At 46.4% G+C, this 21,897-nt stretch overlaps 1 protein-coding gene across 1 annotated transcript in view; it reads left to right on the top strand.

Annotated features, from left to right (window-relative positions):
- cntln (centlein, centrosomal protein) overlaps positions 1-21,897 on the top strand; it is a gene marked incomplete at its 5' end in the record, with an annotated part of 179,643 nt that overhangs the window by 52,878 nt on the left and 104,868 nt on the right. Inside the window, 3 exons of the mRNA XM_080722659.1 lie at positions 346-474; positions 4,901-5,022; positions 10,859-10,975. Of these exons, the coding sequence (XP_080578785.1) occupies positions 346-474; positions 4,901-5,022; positions 10,859-10,975 (368 nt within the window). The remainder of the gene's footprint in view (positions 1-345; positions 475-4,900; positions 5,023-10,858; positions 10,976-21,897) is intronic.

The raw sequence follows: 21,897 nt of genomic DNA, 5'->3' as shown, positions 1-21,897 counted from the left end.
GTCTTATTCCTCTGATAGCATGTGTGCGCGTGTGTGTGTGTGTGTGTGTGTGTGTGTGTGTGTGTGTGTGTGTGTGTGTGTGTGTGTGTGTGTGTGTGTGTGTGTGTGTGTGTGTGTGTGTGTGTGTGTGTGTGTGTGTGTGTGTGTGTGTGTGTGTGTGTGTGTGTGTTTGACTCAAGGTGAGAGGGGAGTGATGTGAACATGTATAATTGTGGTGTTGGCATTCAGTGAGCGTTCCCGCACATGCTAATTGTTGCACCACATTTCCCCGTCTGTTCATGCGGTCGAAGTGTGTTGAAGAGCTAAACTCCCTGTTCTGCCATTGTATCTGCCTGCAACTCCCAGGGTGCACCTGTGCAGCGGTCCAGGTCTCTGTCCCCAGCCGGCAGCGCAGAGACGGGCCCAGGAAGGAGAGGAGGAGGAAGAGTTGGAGAAGAAAGGATTCAGGACCTAGAGGAGTTGCTTCAGTTGAAGGTAGCTAATCTGACTGGCCTGAATCTACATACAGACACACCCTATCTGTCTCTAACTAGCTCACTGTCTCGTCTGTCTCACTATCACTCTTTGATTGATTATTTTATTAGACAACAATGGAGAACAGTACAAGTATAGTCAATACAATTGAAATGTAGTACACTAAGTACAGTTGAACACCCTGCCTAAAAGTAACATCCCAAATAAGACCTTTTACGGTCTTTTTTTTACATTGGAAGCCCTCTGTATTTAATTCATGGACATAATAAATAGCAAGCAAAGAAAACATTCAATAATATCGCAGTTATAAAAACACTATATGTCTCACCTTCTTTTTCCCTCTCTCTCTCCAACTCCACCTCTTCCTGCAAAGTTTAATTTTGTCATAAAATTGTCATACGGTATCTGCCTATTTGTATGCATTTCATACAACAATTTGACCCAATGTTACTGACCCCCCCCAACACACACACACACACACACACACACACACACACACACACACACACACACACACACACACACACACACACACACACACACACACACACACATGCCACACAATCACAAACACATATTTTACATCTGTATTTCAGTAAAACTGTATATAGATGGTAGAACATCTCTGTTATCCTGAATGCATGATCACCGAGAGCTACGGTATGAGTCGTACTAGAAGGATTTCTAGTTGTTTTCTTAGAACTGCTGATCGGTGTGTCAGCGTGTGAGCAGAACATCCAATGATACAGTAGTGTCCAGCTAACAGAGTGGTCAACATCTCCCAGGCCTAATGGACACAGCCACTACCTCTCTCTATGATTGCTGAGAGAACTGTTAGAAAATGGAGGGTAAGTGGGTGGGTGTGTGGGATTCTGCTGTGGTGCTTGTTGGCCTCTCCGAAAAAAGAGTCTCAATTGTGCAACCATTGCCACTGCCTCCTTTGTGACCTTCCACAACAACAACAACCTGTTAGACAAGCACACACACTTGCACATACACATCCAGTATGCAATTTAGTTGCACATGCACACAGTACAATACACACAAACCCGTGGCTGAAAACTGTCAAACCTTTAAAGACATGGTGCCGTGACCCCCCCCTATTTAAAATAGTCTGTTAGTGGTAAAGTAGCCGCCCACCACCGCAGAGTTACGGTTTTCGAATTCACCACGGTGCATCCGGCTTTGTCAAGCGTCTGTACGAACACAATTAGCCCTATGCGAGCATAATTGGCCCATAGGGGAAGTAATACAGGTGGGGAAGGTGATATTTGTCACTACGCTCTGGACTGGCACCTGTCAGGGGGAGTGTTGGGCGGGAGGAGTAGGACGAAGGCTCTACATCCTCGCGGTGGATGCTCCTCACTGGCAGGCGAGCCAGGATACATCAGCAGTGACAATACATAGAGATTTGTTTGGGGATGAATCAGTTACCATAATGACTACGTTGGGGAGAAAAGGCACCTTTTTTTGGTTCTCTGCTCCACTCCGTCCTCCTGGTCTGTTGTCGTCCACCTGATTCTGTTCTCCTGGTCTGTTGTCGTCCACTTGATTCTGTTCTCCTGGTCTGTTGTTGTCCACCTGATCCTGTTCTCCTGGTCTGTTGTTGTCCACTTGATTCTGTTCTCCTGGTCTGTTGTTGTCCACCTGATTCTGTTCTCCGTCTGTTGTTGTCCACCTGATTCTGTTCTCCTGGTCTGTTGTCGTCCACCTGGTCCTGCCCAACTCTTTCCAACAACAGAATGACTTGGAAATTGGCCAACGCCAGCCTTTCATACTGTTGACACGCTGACCTCTCCAGCTAACAGCAGTGGTAGACAAATAAACGCTTCTCGCCATAATGGCCGTGTGTGTGTGTGTGTGTGTGTGTGTGTGTGTGTGTGTGTGTGTGTGTGTGTGTGTGTGTGTGTGTGTGTGTGTGTGTGTGTGTGTGTGTGTGTGTGTGTGTGTGTGTGTGTGTGTGTGTGTGTGTGTGTTTGTCTGTACAGTATGTGTTTGTCCCCCACTTTCTCTCCTACAGATTTTCAAGTAAACAGCACTGGTGGTAGTGGCTGCTGCTGTAGCGTAATTATTTTTCAGCTTGAAAACCTTCACAGATGTGTGTGTGTGTGTGTGTATGGCAGCCAGGGTAAGGGTGTGTATCGATCGCCGTGGGCAAGGGCCTGTGGCCTGATGGCCGCAGCCAAGCCTACCCAGGGGGTCGGCGGGGAGTTGGAGGGATGGGGAAGAGTAGAGCTGCTTCCATAAGCAGACCGGCAAAGCCATGATGTGGCTAATGCCCTGCCACTCGCACTGGCCTCAGCCCCCCCACCCCCCTCTGCAATCAATCAAGTCAGCCCCTCTTGGATGTTCCCTACCCTCATCCTCCATCCCGTCGGCCCCTGGTTCCACAGGCCGCTCCCCCCACTTCTTTCATTAGAGGACCCTGTTTGCGGGGTGAAGGTGAGGAGGAGAGGGGCTGATGTTGACGGGCGCTAAGGATGTGTTGCAGATGTCCTTTGTGAATATACCACCACTAGCAGCACGCACGGCACGGCCAAAAATCCATACTTGTCACATTGGCAGATTGTGTACGTGAGTGCCTGTGTGTCTTCGGTGCGCGCGAGCGCGCGTGTGTGTGTGTGTGTGTGTGTGTGTGTAGCTGGTTGACGTGTGTGCTGCTCTCTCTCCTCTGTTCTCTTTGTCCTTGTTAATAATAACAGGGCTGAGGGCTCGCATTTCCCTCTCTGCAGGGCAGCCGTGTCATAGCAGCAGTAAACAAGCATCTTCCAGCCCTGGCCACTCAAGCAGAAACCTGCCCTGCACTGTTCCACTCACTCTCCCCCCTCCTCCCCCCCCCCCCTTCTCCATCCTTTCACTCCACTCTTCCTCACTATCACTAACTCTCTCTCCTTTTCTTTTAGTGTTTTTGTTTTCCTCTTGTCATCTCCTCCTCCTCCTCTCTCTTTGTCTTTTTTCACTTTTTGTTTCTGCATTTCTGTCTTTCTGCCTCTCCTTGTCATGCCCAGTGAAAGTCTCTTCTTAATTTATTTTCCCAGGTTAAGGTCAAATTAATGGAGAGGATCATGTGTATGTGTGTGTGTGTGTGTGTGTGTGTGTGTGTGTGTGTGTGTGTGTGTGTGTGTGTGTGTGTGTGTGTGTGTGTGTGTGTGTGTGTGTGTGTGTGTGTGTGTGTGTGTGTGTGTGTGTGTGTGTGTGTGTGTGTGTGTGTGTGTGTGTGCGCGCGCGCGCGCGCGTGCGTGCGTGCGTGCGTGCGTGCGTGCGTGCGTGCGTGCGTGCGTGCGTGCGTGCGTGCGTGCGTGCGTGCGTGCAGTCCGCGCACGCATGCTTTGTTGGTTGCTGTGTAAGTCTCCACGTGCCTTCCTCCGTGTGTGAGTGTGCACATGCACTGCCCACCCCCTCTCTGGCCCCTATGGCCCGGTCATGTAAATGTCACTCTGTAATGATGTCTCAGTTGCCCTCGGTCAGAGGAGAAGCTCTTGTCATAAAGAGGAGAGGAAACGAGAGAGAGAGAGAACGACATGAACCCGCTGGTATTCTGTCAGACCAAAGGTGTTAGATCTCCAGTAATAGAGAACCTTGATCCTGGTGCATGTTACACCAGACCATGTTATGGCTGTTGACTCCACAGGGTGGACACGATGACAAAGGAAGAGCAGACAGGATAAGATTAGGTGATAACATTACTGTATGAGGTGAGAAAAGGGCAGATGAGATCAAATAAGCTATGGTGTTATTATTAATCCATATGGTCTATCTATTGTCGCAGAAACGGCACAGGAGACTCTAGGTAAATACCATTCACTGATAGAATAATATAAATAAATACATGATGAAATATATTAGGGACTATATTTATAATTCAATTTAATCATTTAGATAGCAAATTATCGTCTCTACAGATTCTTTAATGTATTCAATTTGAATGTTTTACCTAGTATGTGCATTGTGCCAATGATATACTGAAATAATAATTAAGCTATACTTTATTATACCATCATTGAATTAATAATCTGTAATTTGTCACTTACTGTAGTAGATACTAAATACTGCATGTTACCCATACTAATGGGGATTGTTTATTTACACTTTGATTACATTTATTTTGATCATCTCTTAATGGCTCATTAAACATGCAAATCCCAGGTGTTCCAACTGCAGAAGGACAAGAATATCCCTAAATATCCTTTGGATGTTGGTACTTTGTTCCCAATCCCTGTTAATGTTACCACCATGTTTACTACAAGAAATGCTGAAACGAATTCCGGCGAGGCAATGGGTCTGTCAGTTCCCTCTGCAGTGACGTCATTTGTTCTTCTTCTTACCTCGCCGACCTTTGTTTCTGGAACAAGTATGCAGCGGCCTCAAGTTATCACCCCATTTTTATAAAACATAAAAAAAAGCCTGTGTTTCTGTGCCTCCCCAGAGCGAGGAGAACGAGGCGCTGAGGAGGGCACACGAGAAACGTCACGAGCGCCTGCGTCTGATTCAGACCAACTACCGGGCCGTCAGGGACCAGCTGCGAGAGGCCGAGGAGACACATGGACTGTAAGTACACTGACAGCAGTGACTCACCCACCGGGTACATGGACAACTGATGTTAGAACAGTACACGAGGCCTGTGAGGACACAGAAGATATTAACACACCACACAGTGACCTGTGAGCTGACGTATAAAATACATTACACGCTCAGCACACACACACACGCGCACGCACGCAAGCACACTCGGGGTCTTTGGGTTGCAAAATAACATGAATGCAATATACAGGGCCTGCGAGTGCACGTGCAACGCAGTCAAACAACAGACAGGACTTATGAGTTCACCAGACATATGGGAGAGTTCTTAAACCACTGTGTGCTAACAGATAGAGAACACAGGAGGTCCTCGGAGTTCAGACAGGCACACGCTCACAAAGCACAGAGGACCTGTAAGCGCACACACACACACACACACACACACACACACACACACACACACACACACACACACACACACACACACACACACACACACACACACACACACACACACACACACACACAGGAAAGCCTGTGCTAGCCTGTTCTGCCAAGCAGTCGGTGAGTCAGGGGATGGTTAAAAGCACATAACTCTCCTGTCCTTATGTTTAAAGCCCTACTGAAACGCTACAACCCCTCTGAAAAGCACCTCCAAATACTCACAGGGCCCACCGTTCCTTTCTCTCTTCCTCTCTGTGTCTGGGAGAGAGAAAATATATTCACTCTTTTTCCTTTTGAAAGAAGTCCCAGGGTATTAAGCCCAGTCAGTTTGGGTGAGGGGCTTAGCACCAATTGTGTGATCTTCACACGTCCATAAAGTTGGACCTCAGAAATGGATACGTGGCTTTGTCATTGTACCTGATATGCATAAGTATATCGTCGTTGTCGGGTGGAAACCTTGTATGTCCAAAACCGTTTGTTTTGTATTTATCATTTTTTAAATGATTTAAACTAGTGAAAACAGCCGATCTACAAGCACACAACGGCTCGCGCCGCGAGGCGTTGTGTGCTTGTAGATCTGCTGTTTTCACTACTTTTGTGTACTTTTGTCTGATGAAGCAGGGCTTTACTTCGCAGACAAACATACACATTTGAAACTTGGAGATACGAGGTTTTGGCACGACAGTGACGATATGCTGCATATTACTGCACGAGATGCACGAGATTAATGCACGAGAATAAATGTCTATACTGTAGTAAATGAGCTATAATGTAATCGATTGTAATATATAATTCCAAAATAAGTTTCATTTCAATGTATATTTAGTTCATAGAAATAATTTTATCATATAATAATATTTTCTACGATGAAGCCTTGAATTCATGGAGATTTGTTTTTGTTGTTGTTTTCGTCGCATTCCTACGCAAATAATTCTATGGTCATCTGTCGAAAGGAGACTCAAATTGAGTGAACTACTCCTTTAAGCCTCATAGGTCCATATCTGTAAATCAATTCAGATTTACTTACCAGAGACCGGCTGCAATTATAATGGATTCGACACTCACACGTGAGACAAGTCAAAATGTCATACCTGGATCTGCTCAGGCCTAGGATAGAGTCTCAGTGTGTGGGTTTGGGTGCATGGACCCGTGACCTCTTGTGTGTGTGTGTGTGTGTGTGTGCGTGTGCGTGTGCGTGTGCGTGTGTGTGCATGTGTGCGTGTGTGTCCGTGTCCGTGTGTGTGTGTCTACATGGCGTGTGTGTTCCTTTGCTGTGACTTTCTCCATTCCCTGAGTGTTCATTAGATTGTGAGAGCAGGAGACTGAAGGTGTCAGGTCCTGAGGGGGGCGTGCAAGGTGTCTGAGAAGGCCTGTGGAGGAGAGAGAGAGAAAGAGAACTGTTTCCTGTTCTGATCCCCGCGTACGCACTGGAGGGGGTGGGGGGGTGGGGGGCAATCACACAGAAAGGGCAACAGTGCCTGCAAAGTGTCATTAACATGAACCGCTCTCTCTCTCTCCCTCTCCAGCTCTCCCATCTTTTTTCCTACTTTCTGCGTCCCTCTCTCGGGAGTAAAGTGTTGACCCCGTCAGCTGTTTTCTCTCTGGGTTAATTAAAGAAAACAGCAGTGCAATGTGAGCCCGTGTGAAAGTGGGAGCGAGTGAAGAGAGGAGGAGAAAAGACGAGAGGAGTGGAGCACATTATTGCTTATTCTCCACTCTAGGCTCGACTTGGCTCGGCTCAACTCAGAAGCAAGTGTCTGAGACAGTGGGTACAAAAAGACAGACACCATTGTTCACAGGTTATCAGAAGAGTGTGGAGCACATGTTGAAAATATAATTTTATGTTTCATAATGACAAATTCGCACGGAGGATATTCCCAAGCAAATAAAAGATCAGGGCTCCCTGCTAAGGTTATTGTCGATCTCACTTTCACGAGAGATGGCTGTTGTCAAACTTTAACTGCATAGCACATTAATCATATGGGGGAGAGAAACGGTGTGCTGCATGACAGGAAATGCATCCAAATATCCATACAGGATCTACTCAGGAAGTGAATAGGCAACCTTGCCCTTTTCATTGATTGCTGGTAGCAGCCAGTCACTCAAAATTATTCCTGCCATTTATTTGTGTCACACACACACACACACACACACACACACACACACACACACACACACACACACACACACACACACACACACACACACACACACACACACACATTTGGACCACCTTGCTCATCCTCTCTCTAGCACATACAAGCTCTTAGCATTAGCCACTGACACTGTTTAGATAGGTGTTAAGCACAGCCAATCACTGGCCAGCAGCCACACTGCCCGTTCCGCTCATCAGTATGCAAAGATGCGGGCGTCGGCCTCCGTTCCTGGCCAAACCCCTACCTGTCACTCACCATTATGTCCCAGTTCCGCCCCAGTACAGCACAAAACACCGAGAAGGCATGGATTCGGGGGGAAAATACCAACTTCTTATTTATATTAGAATATGGCAGAGAGAGGGGGGGGGGGGAAATAGTTTTTTTAATCAGACTGGGGATGATGGGGAGTGAGTAAATAAAATTAAAGGTTATTAAAGCATCTGTGCGCTGATCAAAGTTGCGGCCATAAACAGATTCCCCCCGAATCAGAGCAATTAGCCTCAGCCGCACGCAAAAGTTCTCTCTATTTCCCCCTGCTTAATAATGGAAACTAGAATACCGTAGGGGGAGGAAGAACGAGGCGGAGGCTGTGTGTGTACTATGTGTGTGTGTGTGTGTGTGTGTTGGGGGGGGGGGGGGGGGTATTCAACAGCTCTGCCTCCCGCATGTTTAAAACTTCCAGAGCTTTAGAGTGACTTTATTTTCAAAGATGTTCTGTGTGTGTTAACTTGGGATGGGATGGGTCCCCAGGGCTGCATGTCCATCCTTGTCATATAGTGAATGGCCTACGATGGTTTCTTAAGGGGAGCACACACCCGTCAAAACAGCCGCCCCCATTATTTTCAGTGAACTAACCCACACCGGCAGGGTCTGACGCACGCAGGCGCGGTGGGTCTGCCGCCTCGCCTGCCGCACCGATACGCCACTATTTTTCCAGTGTTGCCGCACGGCGAAAATGTTCTCCCCATCAGGGGAAATGGATGCGCACCGCATCCAGTTTGTGTTACCGCGCGGCACCTCACGCACATCAATACTGAGATGCGACGCTGCGCAGCTGCCCGCGTCCGGTGTGTGCTCCCCTCTACTGTAACAGAGCAGTCTCTCCGCTGCTCCTCCCCCTACAGTGTCTCCCTCTCAGCATTCACACTCTATACCTTTCTGCCTCGATAAAGACTAATACAGGTGTGAGTGGTGGACCACCCGGCCCACTTAGAAAGGCATAAATAACTGTATCAGTCTCTGTGACTCGTTCGCCAAGATGATCCTAGATGATCCGCTAAGTAGCATTTTCACACTGTGAGAAAGTAACCCAAGGCTACACACACCAGCTCACACATATGCACACACACACACACACACACACACACACACACACACACACACACACACACACACACACACACACACACACACAGAAAGACTGAAGAAGTTCAAGAGCTCCAAATTGCTCACAGGGGCATTAGCGGTATTAAATGAAAACATTTGCCGTTCTTCGGTTAGCTCCTTCAGCTCCCAGGAACCAGGGCTTAAGTAGTATTAGCGTAGCACGTCTGCGTCCGTTCATCCAATAATGACCACGGGAAAAGGAGCCCTCCGCAATTCCAATGACCCTCACAATCTATTTCCACACCTCTTCCTCATTGATTGGGACAAAATGAGAAACGTGTGTGTGTGTGTGTGTGTGTGTGTGTGTGTGTGTGTGTGTGTGTGTGCGTGTGTGCATGTGTGCATGTGCGCACTAGTGGAAGTGCTTGGTGTGTATGAGTGTGTTTGGGTTGGTCGGGTTGTGTGTGTGAAGGCAGGGGTCAGTGCGTTGGTGTCTGTGCGTGAAGGGGTCGGCGTGTTGTTGGTGTCTGTGCGTGTGACAAGAAAATGTCATTTTCTCTTTCTAATCTGCTACTTTGCAACCAGTGTGGATTTCTCACTAGAAACCATTTTAGCGTACAAATGAAGAACTAATTGGAATTGAGTGGTTCGGAGAGGTGAGCTATAGGCTAAGACTGATTGATGAGGTAGAGCGATGCTTAGGGTGCCAATATTGTGTGTGTGTGTGTGTGCGTGTGCGTGTGTGTGTGTGGCACGCACACACCCATGTGCATGTGCTTGCATGCTTGTTGAGGGAGAAAAGTTCAATGATGGCCAGTCACTGTGCGAAAAGTGCCATTACGTATTCATAAGTGAGGTGCACACATTTGAACGACCTCATTTGTGTTTTATGCATGTGTGTGCTTTTTGCCATTATTTACATTTGCATGGCACATAGGGAATGCTCTGTTGGCCCGCCACACGGGCAGTGCCCTGGGCTTTCACTGACATGCATATGTTTGTGTGTGTGTGTTTGTGCGTGTGTGCGTGCATGTACATGATTTGGCACTGAAATGTCAAAGTCAAGGCTGCTCATTTGAATACCGCTAAAAATGGCTGAATAACAAACGCAGGGTGAGACTAAGGGGCCTCAACACCCCATGTGGGTTAGCCAGAGGCAGAGAGGTACAGTACATGTGTAACACTGCTAACTGTTCTCCCCTGTGTGTCTGCGTGTGTGTGTGTGTGTGTGTGTGTGTGTGTGTGTGTGTGTGTGTGTGTGTGTGTGTGTGTGTGTGTGTGTGTGTGTGTGTGTGTGTGTGTGTGTGTGTGTGTGTGTGTGTGTGTGTGTGTGTGTGTGTGTGCGTGCGTGCGCGTGTGTGCACACTGTAAGCCACTGTCTCCCAAACAGTGGGTCGGGACCTATTTTTGGGTCATGGAGCCTTTTTTATGGCTTGCAAGTAAATATCCCTTTTTTTCCCACCTAATCCTTTTAAATTATTTCAAGAAGATACAAAATGCATGTACTGTATATGTAGAAACATTTCTCAAAAGAACTTGTTACATTAATAAAATAATAATAATAATAAAAAAGTTGTGAAAATAGTAAGCTCTTGTGAGATTTTAGATCAGCTATTTTCACAAGTTCGGGTCTACAAATTTCTCTTTTGAGTCTCGAGCTTCAAAGTTTGGGAACCACTGCTGTAAGCCATGGGTATTAATTTAACTCTTGAGTGTTGGAAAAGGTCACTAAATGGACCAGTAACATTTGTACACAGTCAGAGTTACAAATTAATTAACACAGAGGATTTTGTACATATGTGTTTTATTTTTTGCGTGAGACTGTTATTGCATTTCTCTTTGTCTGCTTGTCAATGTCTCTATTTGTTTCATTCATGTGCATGTCTTTGCTCGTTTGTGTTTAATTCTGTCGTGTGTGTGTGTGCTCTGTGTGTGTCCAGGCCCAGGGTAAAGAGTCAGCGTGCAGAGCCATGGCAGCTCAGACATGAGGACAGCGATGCTGTGTGGAACGAACTGACCCACTTCAAACGCCTCTCCAGGAAACTCAACGCAGACAAGTACGCTCTCTGCTCCTCTCTCACTGACCTGCTGCACTCATGGAACATGCATCACATCACATACACACACACGCACACACACACGTGCACGCAAACACATTCAGGCACTTATGTAGGCACACACATACACACACATGTACATACTGTACAAACATTCATGCCTTGCATGCCACACACACGTCTCACTCATTCACACTCATACGCACGCACGCATGCACGCATGCACGCACGCACGCACACACACACACACACACACACACACACACACACACACACACACACATTTGTCTCACACATTGTGATACCAGTAAGACTCCCTAATCGGGAGATAAGCGACCGTTGGTCGCTTATCTCCACAAATAGGCCAAAAGTTTGTTTTACCAATTATCAAGACATACGGGCAGTTGACAGTTTGCCATGGTTACTCATTGAAGTTGAATCTCCATATATGGAGATAACCTACGCATCACACTAAGTCTGACCTCACCAGCCCATATTTGGGCATGAGCAACTTATGTCTCCATATATGGAGATATGATGACATCACACAGTCCTCAGCCGATGATGTGGCGTGATGTCATACAATACACAAACGAGCCCTACAGTATAAAGGGGCAATTCTTGCCAGGAAAGAAGCATTTCTTCGACTCAGACCTTATCGCCAGGGTTGGCTTATAGCAGCTGTCGGTAGGACCATATATGGATTCTGTTAGTGTGGATCTCCTAACAGGGCATCATCTGGGATACAATCCCTTTTATGCCCATATATGGAGATCCCTAACAGAATCCCTTTTATGCCCATATATGGAGATCCCTAACAGAATCCCTTGTATGCCCATATATGGAGATCCCTAACAGAATCCCTTTTATGCCCATATATGGAGATCCCTAACAGAATCCCTTTTATGCCCATATATTATGGAGAAATCCCTGCTCTGAGTATCTGACATCAGTGTGATGTCACCTGTTTATGCCCATATATGGAGATCCCTGCTCTGCGTATCTGGTTGCTATGGTAAACAGTTGGTTGCTAGGGTAAAAAAACATGGTTGCTATGGTAAACAGTTGGTTGCTAGGGTAAACAGTTGGTTGCTAGGGTAAAACCATGGTTGCTAAGGTGGTTGCTAACGTACACTAACAGACCAGCAACAACAGACTGTTGCCACAGCAACGTACACAAAGGTTTGTGTACACATGTGGTGTGATGTCATACTGATGCGGAGATATGAGCAGGGCAAAGGTGTGACGTGTGACGTGTGACGGACGGACGGACGGACGGACGGACGGACGGACGGACGGACGGCCGGTGGAGGTTTTCATAGTAAACTGCTCCCTGACGGTCGCAATAAATATCTACATACCTGCACACTGTATTTAGTCACTGTCGGGCAGAAACCTTGTATCTCCAAGTTTCAAAATAGTATGTTCTTTTATAAGTTAAAGCCCTACTTCATCATACAAGGGTGCCGCACAAAAGTAGTGAAAATAGCAGATCTACAAGCACACAACGCCTTGCGCTGCGAGGCGTTGTGTGCTTGTAGATTGGCTATTTTCACTATTTAAAATCATTTTTAAAATGATAAATACAAAATGAACGGTTTTGGACATGCAAGGTTCCCACCAGACAACAACGATTTGTTCTCTCTTTTACATCCACGCGCACACACACACACACACACACACACACACACACACACACACACACACACACACACACACACACACACACACACACACTGAGACCCACTCTCACTGCCTCCTCCTCTCCGTCTCCCCCTTCGACCTGTCCCCCACAGTTTGCGGGTGTTAAAATGTGCGCGTGCCCTTCCCAGCCTCCCAGCATCAGCCGGGCCCCTCCTCCTCATTACCAGTCAGCGGGGGGCCCGCACCACATCATTAGGCTTCTTACTCATTTGTAAAATTGGCCGCCTGAAGATTCACACTTAAAAGTGCGGGACGGAGAAAAGTCGAGGGGGGGTGGGGTCGAGAGGTGAAATAATCACATTATTGGACGTTCCTGGCTGTGTCTTTGTGAAATGTCTGCGTCTTTCTGCCACTTTTGTTAATGATAGAATTAGGTACACGTGTTTAATATCGCAGGCGATAGTGTCTTGAGGTGAGTGTCACAGAGGGCATGCAGAGTGTGAGTGCGAGTGAATGGCAGCTGTGGTAGTCTTGTTAACAGCCCAAAGTGGCAACCTGGGCGACTGTGTTAATTACAGCTTCTGTGAGTGGGTGGGGTACTTCATTAAATATCTACATTTCTCTGTGTGTCTCTCTCTTCTCTCTCCCATGTCTTGGCACCGCACTCTGTCTCACACTCATGCTTGCTTTGTCCATCTCTTTCTCTTTGTATCTCTTTCTCTCTCTCTCTCTCTCTGTCTGTCTGTCTGTCTGTCTGTCTGTCTGTCTGTCTGTCTGTCTGTCTGTCTGTCTGTCTGTCTCTCTCTCTCTCTCTCTCTCTCTCTCTCTCTCTCTCTCTCTCTCTCTCTCTCTCTCTCTCTCTCTCCCTCCCTCCATATTTCCCTTCTTCCCTCTATCAGAAAGAAGCGGGACAATGTCTTGTTTGATATCGTGAAACCCATCACTAACTTTCTGCTTTCACCGCCATTGGCCCTCCAATAAGCTACACTACCCTTGGCCTAGAGCTCCTCTCCTCTCCTCTAGTGTCCCCCCCCCCCCCCCCCCCCTTCCACACACACACACACACACACTCCCCTCCCATCATCTCTCTTCACATCCTCCTCTCCCCTTCCCCACCTCCACAACCCCCACACTCCCAACCACCTCGCCCCCTCTGGCCCTTCTGTGATGCTGCAGGAGACCGGGGGCCAAGACTCTGGTACTCCCCTTCCCTCCTACATCACCGCAACCTCCATCCCCCTTACTGCCCTGTCCTCCTAATCCCAGCTGAGCTCATTATGATGTAGCCTGGCTGCCTCTCTCCAAGCCTGAGCTGTCCGAGCTAATTACAGGCTAGCAGCCCCAGCACCGCCGGCCGACACGGCCTGTTAGGGGATGTCCGTCCGCCTTGCCTGTCCCTGGCCGGCCGGGGCTGGAATGCAAGCACATACTGTAGTCTGGTGGTGAGTGGAGTATAGGGGTGAGAGGCTAGCACACACGCACGCACACGCTCGCGCACGCACACACGCGCGCGCACACACACACACACACACACACACACACACACACACACACACACACACACACACACACACACACACACACACACACACACACACAAACTCATAGGGTCCTTGGAACTGACCCACAATGGAACCCACAAGGGACAAAGAGTGGCTGACCCACCAGACACCCCCGCCCCCCCTTCTCTCTCTGCCTGGCCTCGTGCAACCACCTTGTCCTAGGGGGTTAGTGTAGATCCCCTTCAGCCCCCCCCCCAATCCCCCCTCAACCTCCTAAACTACCTCAACATCTACCCACTCCTCCCACCTCCAGAGGCCCCCTCCTTCCTTACCCAACGGGCCGGCTTGTGCAAAGTAAACTTGGCTGATGTCTCTAAACTCGTGCTTTAGAGAAAAGGGGGGGAAAAGTCTCCCAGGGCAAACACACACACACACACACACACACACACACACACACACACACACACACACACACACACACACACACACACACACACACACACACACACACACCCTCTCTTTGATCTGGGCCTTTGGCCTCACAGCCCTTGCGACCATTAAGCAGCTCAGTGTGATAAACCAAGCAGAAGCACACCATCCATCTCTCTTTTCCCCTCCATCCTCCTCTCCTCTCCCTCTGTTGTCGGTCTCAGTGGCAGGGGCGTCACAAGGGGTGGGGGGGAGTGGGACTGAGTTACTAGGGCCCAAGATGGAGGGGCCTTAATTATTTAGCTATTGAAAAATAGCAGATGTGCCGCGCTGCAAGCTTGTATAGATCTGTTAATTTTGAAAAGTTGTGAAAATGGGTGCAAATCTTTGAATATATGCATTTTTTTCACTTAAGTTTTGCTTGTGTGGGGTCCCTGGAACTAATATTTTGAGATGGAGGTCTGTGGCCAAATTCATTTTGGGGGTCCTTCACATGAAAAAGTTTGAGCACCACTGACATAAGCCCCGTTTTCACTGAGTCAAACTTCTGGAAGTTTTTTCCAAAATGACGGCAATTTTGAAATTCACGCCATGTGAAAACGGCCACTTATTTTGTCTTCCGTTAGTTTTGGGGGCCGAAATTTGACGGGAAAATACCTAGTAATTTTTGCAGAAAGTACCGTGAGAATAGAAATTTCCCTTCTGTGAAAACGCATACCGTTATTTTTGACGTTTTTTTGACAAGCAGGTGCGTAAGGAGCCAATGATAACAGTTAAAGCATTGTATTTGGGATTGAAAACGATCTGAATGTGAATGGGATATACAGTAGAAATATAATACAGCTTCACCTTGCATTAGGGATATAATTATTTAGGCAATAGAAGAGTAGAGTCGCATTGTGACCATGGCTGGCTTCCTGCAAAAGTCCATTGATTTCTTAACGGCAGCTCCTTTTGGAACCTCTTCCTCCGCTATCTGCGGAGGGACTGGAGAGGTTCCGAAAGAAAGAAGCTGTTCTCAACAAAAGGTGCATCATTAGTTTATCGTCGTTGTCGTGTGATGATTAGCCTAAAAGTCTTTTGAGCAGCGAGCGAGTCCACAGACCACAGCTAAAGCCCACAGGTGCAACACGTTGCATTAGATGAGATCCTTTCTGAACAGACCTTATGTGTTGTTGTTGCTGAGCATGAAGAATATTTTGTTTTAGTAAATCCATTTGTAGCGTTCAGAGTGAGAGAGAGAAGAGACAGGACAGTCAACGATGCCACCGCAGTGAACGCAGTTCAACGCACCGAACTGGGGAGAGTTTTTTCTTTTTTTTCTTCAGGTCTTTCAGTCCAAGTGTTGCCATGTCTGCTAATTATAAGCGACTCTGGGCTTCATTTCCGTAAAGTTGCTTGTATATGATAGTTGCTGGTTTCGTTTTATTTGTTGTGAGCTTGTAGATCGGTAATTTTCAATTAGCTGATGCGTGTAGTTTTAAAGTGCTCGTGTGGCCTAGATAATATCACTTTTTGGGGATTATTTTCGTACACCTGGTTGCTTAGTTCTCTCGCAAAGTCTGGCAACACTGACTTTCATACCGCGACAACTTTTAGTGAAAACGAGGTATTTTATGGCTATGCCAGCATTTTTGCTTACGTGAAAACACCCAAAAAACTAAACTCCCGGCAAGTTGAAAATCATTATGCTAATTATTTTGCAGGAAAAATTCCGGAACTGTAGTGAAAACATGCCTATAGAAACATATGTTTTAAAAAAAAATGAAAAACATAGAAGGATTTTTTCACGATTTTTCAAAAATAGCAGATCTACAAGCTCGCAAGCGCTGCACTCGGTGCTGCGCTGTGAGCTTGTATATCTGCTATCAATAGTTAAAGTACCCAGTGCCCAGAATTTGGTGCGACACCCCTGCTCAGTGGCAGTAGTGTGGGCGGGATGGATGGGGTTGGCCTCGTGCACTATGCAAATAGGCAAGGGCGTATTTATCAAGCCGCCTTAACCCAGCCATGTAAATGACTGTCGATAGCCTACAATTAAGCAGGAAACGGAGGGGGTCCATGTTATTGCAACAATAAACCCTGCAGCCCGGCCTCATCGGAGAGAACTCTGAAAGGGCGCCAGTCAGTTGCCATTTGCCATTCCACTGACCGTATTAAGATGATTGCGCTTGTGAAGGTTGCGCTCGATAAGTGTTAGCAATGATCCGCTAATGGCTAATTACCTCCTGGAGGCTGAGGATTTTTGGGGCCCAATAAATGGCCTCTTAACCAGGCTTTAAAACCAGCCAGCGGCAGGCCTAGAAGGAAGCTCTCTCTCCTTACTTTCATTGTCTCTTTACCTCTCTCAAGCACATGCTATTTCTCTTCCTCTCTCTCTCTCTCTCTAGTTCACACACACAGACACACACACACACACAGACACACACACACACACACACACACACACACACACACACACACACACACACACACACACACACACACACACACTCACTGTCATGAGACTGCACAGATGCCCCCCATCCCAACCTCTATAAAGAAGAAACGGCATAACAGCCCTTATAAACACCGTCTTCAGGCCCAAATGACCGTTTTCCAAGAATGAATATGTCTGGATAAACTCCCTGAGTGGGTCCCTGTGGTGTGCAGAGCAAGTTATCTGCCCTCCCAACCCAGCCCACCACCCACTACCACTACCACCTCTTCTATTCCCCCCAGCAGAGAGAGAGGTTGAACCTGAAGGTGAAACTGGTGCTGTTTCTTCTAGCTTCTAGTTTCTGCTTCTAGCTCCCTCCCAGTGGCTCCTTCTCAAACACTGGTGGATGCAGTAGGGCAGAGTTTGCTCATGGCTTATCAACTCAGTTTGCACTTGAACTTGGAAGTTGTGGAAACTAGGAATCCGTTAGCAGGGTTAGTTTTCTAGCTGTGTTACCAAAATAGATGCTCCACTTTAAGGTTTCTCCTGTCGTAGGGTTGTGGCTACATGCAGTTGATGTGTAATATTCAGCCCCACTGGGAGCAGGACTCTAGGGATGGCAATGTCGGCTGTTTAGTCCTTCTGTCCATCCATCCGAGACTTTGATGGATTGCCATTGAATTTGCTGTGAACTGTCGTGCATCCCAGAGGATGAACCCAGCTGATTTAGGTGACCCCATGTCCTTTTCTCTATAGAGGTGGGTTGGTTTCCAGGTCACCCAGTCTGGTGTACAAACTACGGTAGTTTGAATGTATGTTGTGGACAAGCTGAACCGGACTATAGTAAGTGAAATTCCTCCATTTATGCCATATGCAGACTTTTGGAAAACTACCTGGATAGTTGACGAGGGTTCGTATATGTTGATTAGTTGAATAGCCTTTGTGGAACAGTTGTCGACTATCGGTTGATGGTTAATGGTATTGATAATAGAAATATTAATCGTGAAACTGCGATCTCCTCTGCAGCCAGCTCTCTACAGTGGGACCATTACAGTGCAGCAAAGCAAAATAATATTTTCCTGAATAATCCGGCATGCATTTCACCTGTTGAAAATCCATATCATTACAAGAGGCTCAGTGTCCTTGCTAAGCAGTACCTGGTGACGCTGCCACCTCTGTTCCAAAGGCAGGTGCATACTGCATAGGAAACAAACAGTTAACGCTGAAAGAGAGTAGTCCTCACACTGTCTTCACTTACAATTGATTAATGCAACATTCTGGTCAATAGACCTTCATCAGGCATTGAGTGCCAGATGCCTGGAAGGTCTGTCAACAGAAATGTTGCAAGGACTGATATTTTCTCAACTTTCTTTCATTCGTACCTGCTGTTTAGATGAAGTTAAATGTGGGTTTGGTGAAATTAGGATAAGGATCGCATAATGATGCTTTAAATCTGGTGCAAGGAAAGGTTATTATGGATGTATGGACTTGCTTGGTTTCATTGGCCTTGTTTTTTGTATTTGTACCCGTAAGTACAGTGACCACAAAACTATGGACATACTGTAGTACACATACTGTACTTTGTTGTAGAGCATTCTTTCGTACACATGCTACACATGTTTATACAATGTAGACATATGTTAGATGTGCATGAATAAATTCATCATCATGTAATGAAGACATTCAGGTCAAAACATAATATTATATATAATATAATGAGAATGAGAATAATATAATATTCTCATTAAATGTTGTTTTTATAGTCCTGTGTTAAATGTGTTTTTATCGGGACTATAACTTTTTATCTCACCAATAGGCTGTGCACCTTGCCTTCTCCTTATAATCAATTAAATCCCATGCGACACTTGGATGTACTGTATGTATCTATGTTGGGCGTTATAAACCTGAAGATGACGTGTGACTGACTAGTCAACTCGAATTACTGGGGAAAAAAAGAAAAGAAAATTCCCTGTATTCCCTTTGCCATTGGTCATTAGTTTTGCACCCAAGCCCCTTGCAGCGTTTCATTACAATGGCTTAGCCTTAGAACATGTAGATTTGAAGTTAGAAATGTCTTGGCTGGAGAGCCAATGGGCACCTATGAGGGGGGTTACGTTCTGCATGAGTTTTGCATAAAGCTGCAGGCAGATTTCAACTGAAGCAATCATTTCTCCAACAAATTTTGCGTTGCCTAGAGCGAAACTTCGTCATTCAGCTTTCATTCACCTGCTCTCTCACTCACTTCATATTTTCACGCCACCTCAAAGATGTATTTTGTGGGACAGCATGCTTGTACTTTTGTGACTCTCTTAGCCAGAGGGATTTAGTAGAAGTACAGCTGAGAAGTAAGAGCCAATTCCCATGGCTAAGTAACTAAGAAATACATGGTACCGCTCAGACATTAAAAGATCATGTAAGAGAGATGTGGCCATCTACATTTCCCCATACGTCCCACTCAGCACCAACAATACACACCCCAGAGGTAAAACAGTCGGAAGGAAGTCGATTGAAAGGGCAGACCAACTACTAAGTCGAGATCCAGCAGCACTGCATTCTGACTGAGATTTCCTCCTGGCTGTAACTGGCTGGCTGACTAGCTGGACAAGCAAGTGCAGGGGCAGGGTGGGCGGGCGGGCGCGGAATGTTGATTCGCCGTGGGATCATTTTATCTGGCTCATTATGCATCTGTCTGCTGCACTCCATGTTCGCGCCTGTTAATTGTTGTTAAAGGTCTGTTGGTGGGAAAAAAAAGAGGCAGGGATTATTTAGGCCCCATAAACAGAGTAAACACATAGAACCCCCCCACCCTCCATACGCACACACAGAATTTAAGAGGCTACACACAGATGACATCAAAGCATAAATTAGCCAGCCATTACTACTCGAAGGGGGGGCTTTCAGTTGATTTGAGGTTGTGTAGTGCCAGCACTGAACGCTCCTCTACTGAGAGTGACCATTATGGAGGGGGCCCACAACCCCCTCTCTCCCAGCAGCCGACATTGACTCTAATGAAGTTTAATAAAGTTTACATTTATTTCCTTGCATGCTGCTATTTCTTTTTCTTTTCATCTCGATTCGCTAAAAGGTATTAAAAGTAATGAGTGTCTCTTTTTGCCCCCCGGACTTGGTGCTTAGATGGAGGAGGGACAGTTTTGTGTACTAGTATGCGCACGCGTGCGCGCACGCACACACACACACACACACACACACACACACACACACACACACACACACACACACACACACACACACACACACACACACACACACACACACACACATACATACATAGATAATATTTTATGTATGCTTTGAAATTAGACCACCAAAGTGGACCCTTCATTATTTTGTAAAATAATTATTGTGTACTAAAATCTTTACACTTGGTTTGTAATTACAATGCAAGTGCACCATTAAGCCATTGCTCTAGTCTCATAGAAGGAAAGTTAAGAACATAAGAAATTGTGCTATTTCAAAGCAACAAGGTCTTCTAGTATAACACCCACAGACATAATCTACTGTGCAAGCAAAGTGGTCGTTCAAAGACATTGCATTATGCTGATAATTCATAGTCTTTCCAAGGGCTCAATAAATACAATATGATATAATTATGCCATTCCATATTCTATCAGACACCATCAATTGAAAGTTATGGACCTTGTCATGGATTCTAGTCTACTATTATTCACATATATTTACTGTACACGGAGGCCCTTTTACATGCATCTACAGTATAAGAACTGGATGTTTCAGAGTACTTCTGAAATCACTCACTATTGTCTCTGCTGTAGCTGCCTGCAGGTACACACACACACACACACACACATCAGTGTGAACTCCACTTGGAATTGAATGTAGCCTCGAGGTTAGAGACACAGGCTTGTGACTTCGAACCCCATTTCCCGCCTGGGGAAATCTAGGGAGGGAAAAGTGAATGAGAACCACTCTTCCAGTCTCAACAACTACCACACAAGTGCCCTGGAGCAAGGCACCTATAACCCCACCTACCCCACCCCTGTTGTGGAGGTCTGCATTGGGCAGCTGTGTAATGTGAATTGCTGTAAACAAGCGTCCATGTTTAGTCAAATTTCGCCGGGTAAAAAAAAGGTCAGAACAATAACCAGTCCTGTTTTACTGACTAGAGTGCTTTATTCTCCCAGACTCTCCCCTATGACTCAACAGCCCTATAGCTAGGGCTTAACTAGCAAAAAGTCCCACCTGAATCATATCATATCTAAGTGTACCTCTCCCAGCCACCACCTCCCCTGCAAGAGGAAACAAAACAAAACAAAAGACTCTTCCCCAGCCACAAAAATGCCAGAAGTCTCTTTTTTTCTTCTTTTTTTTCTTTCTTACTCTATTCCCTGTTTTTGTACCAAGCAAGACACTGAAAGCAAAGGCAGACCAATGCATAAAAGCACAACAGTTGAAGATGATGTGGAGTGTATTTACACCCTCGTGGACGTGGACGGAGGTTGGCTGGATGTTTGCTGCTTTCGGTGATGTGAGCTGCCTTCACTGGAGCACAAGCAGGGAAGAGAGGAGATCAAATGGTGCAGAGTGTGGATTGCTGAGGGCCTGGAGGTCCAGCAATGTATGAGAAAGACAAAGAAAGTGTGGTTTAACAAACGGGCCAACAGAGTGAGGCTATACCTGTATATACTTATATCACAGACTGCATCATTACCAAGCATAGGACTGCTGCCGTCTTTCTAGATTAAGCAAAAAAAAAAAGAAAAAAAAATTGCTTTTATACCTGCTGAGAGTTTACCTCCTTACCTCCGGTGAACATTGAAGTGAGGCAGACCTTTAAGGGTATTGCAAATGACTAGTTTTATTTGATCGGGAGAAACACATGACTTGAAGTGTGGCAGGTAGGGTTGTGGGCCTGTTTTTGAATCCTCTGCCATGGAGAGAAACCATTCTTT

This window comes from Nannobrachium achirus, assembly GCF_963921795.1.
Source record: "Nannobrachium achirus genome assembly, chromosome: 3".
In the NCBI taxonomy this organism is placed as follows: domain Eukaryota; kingdom Metazoa; phylum Chordata; class Actinopteri; order Myctophiformes; family Myctophidae; genus Nannobrachium; species Nannobrachium achirus.
The sequence above is the reverse complement of the archived record's forward strand: the minus strand, read 5'-3'. Positions and strand labels throughout refer to the sequence as shown.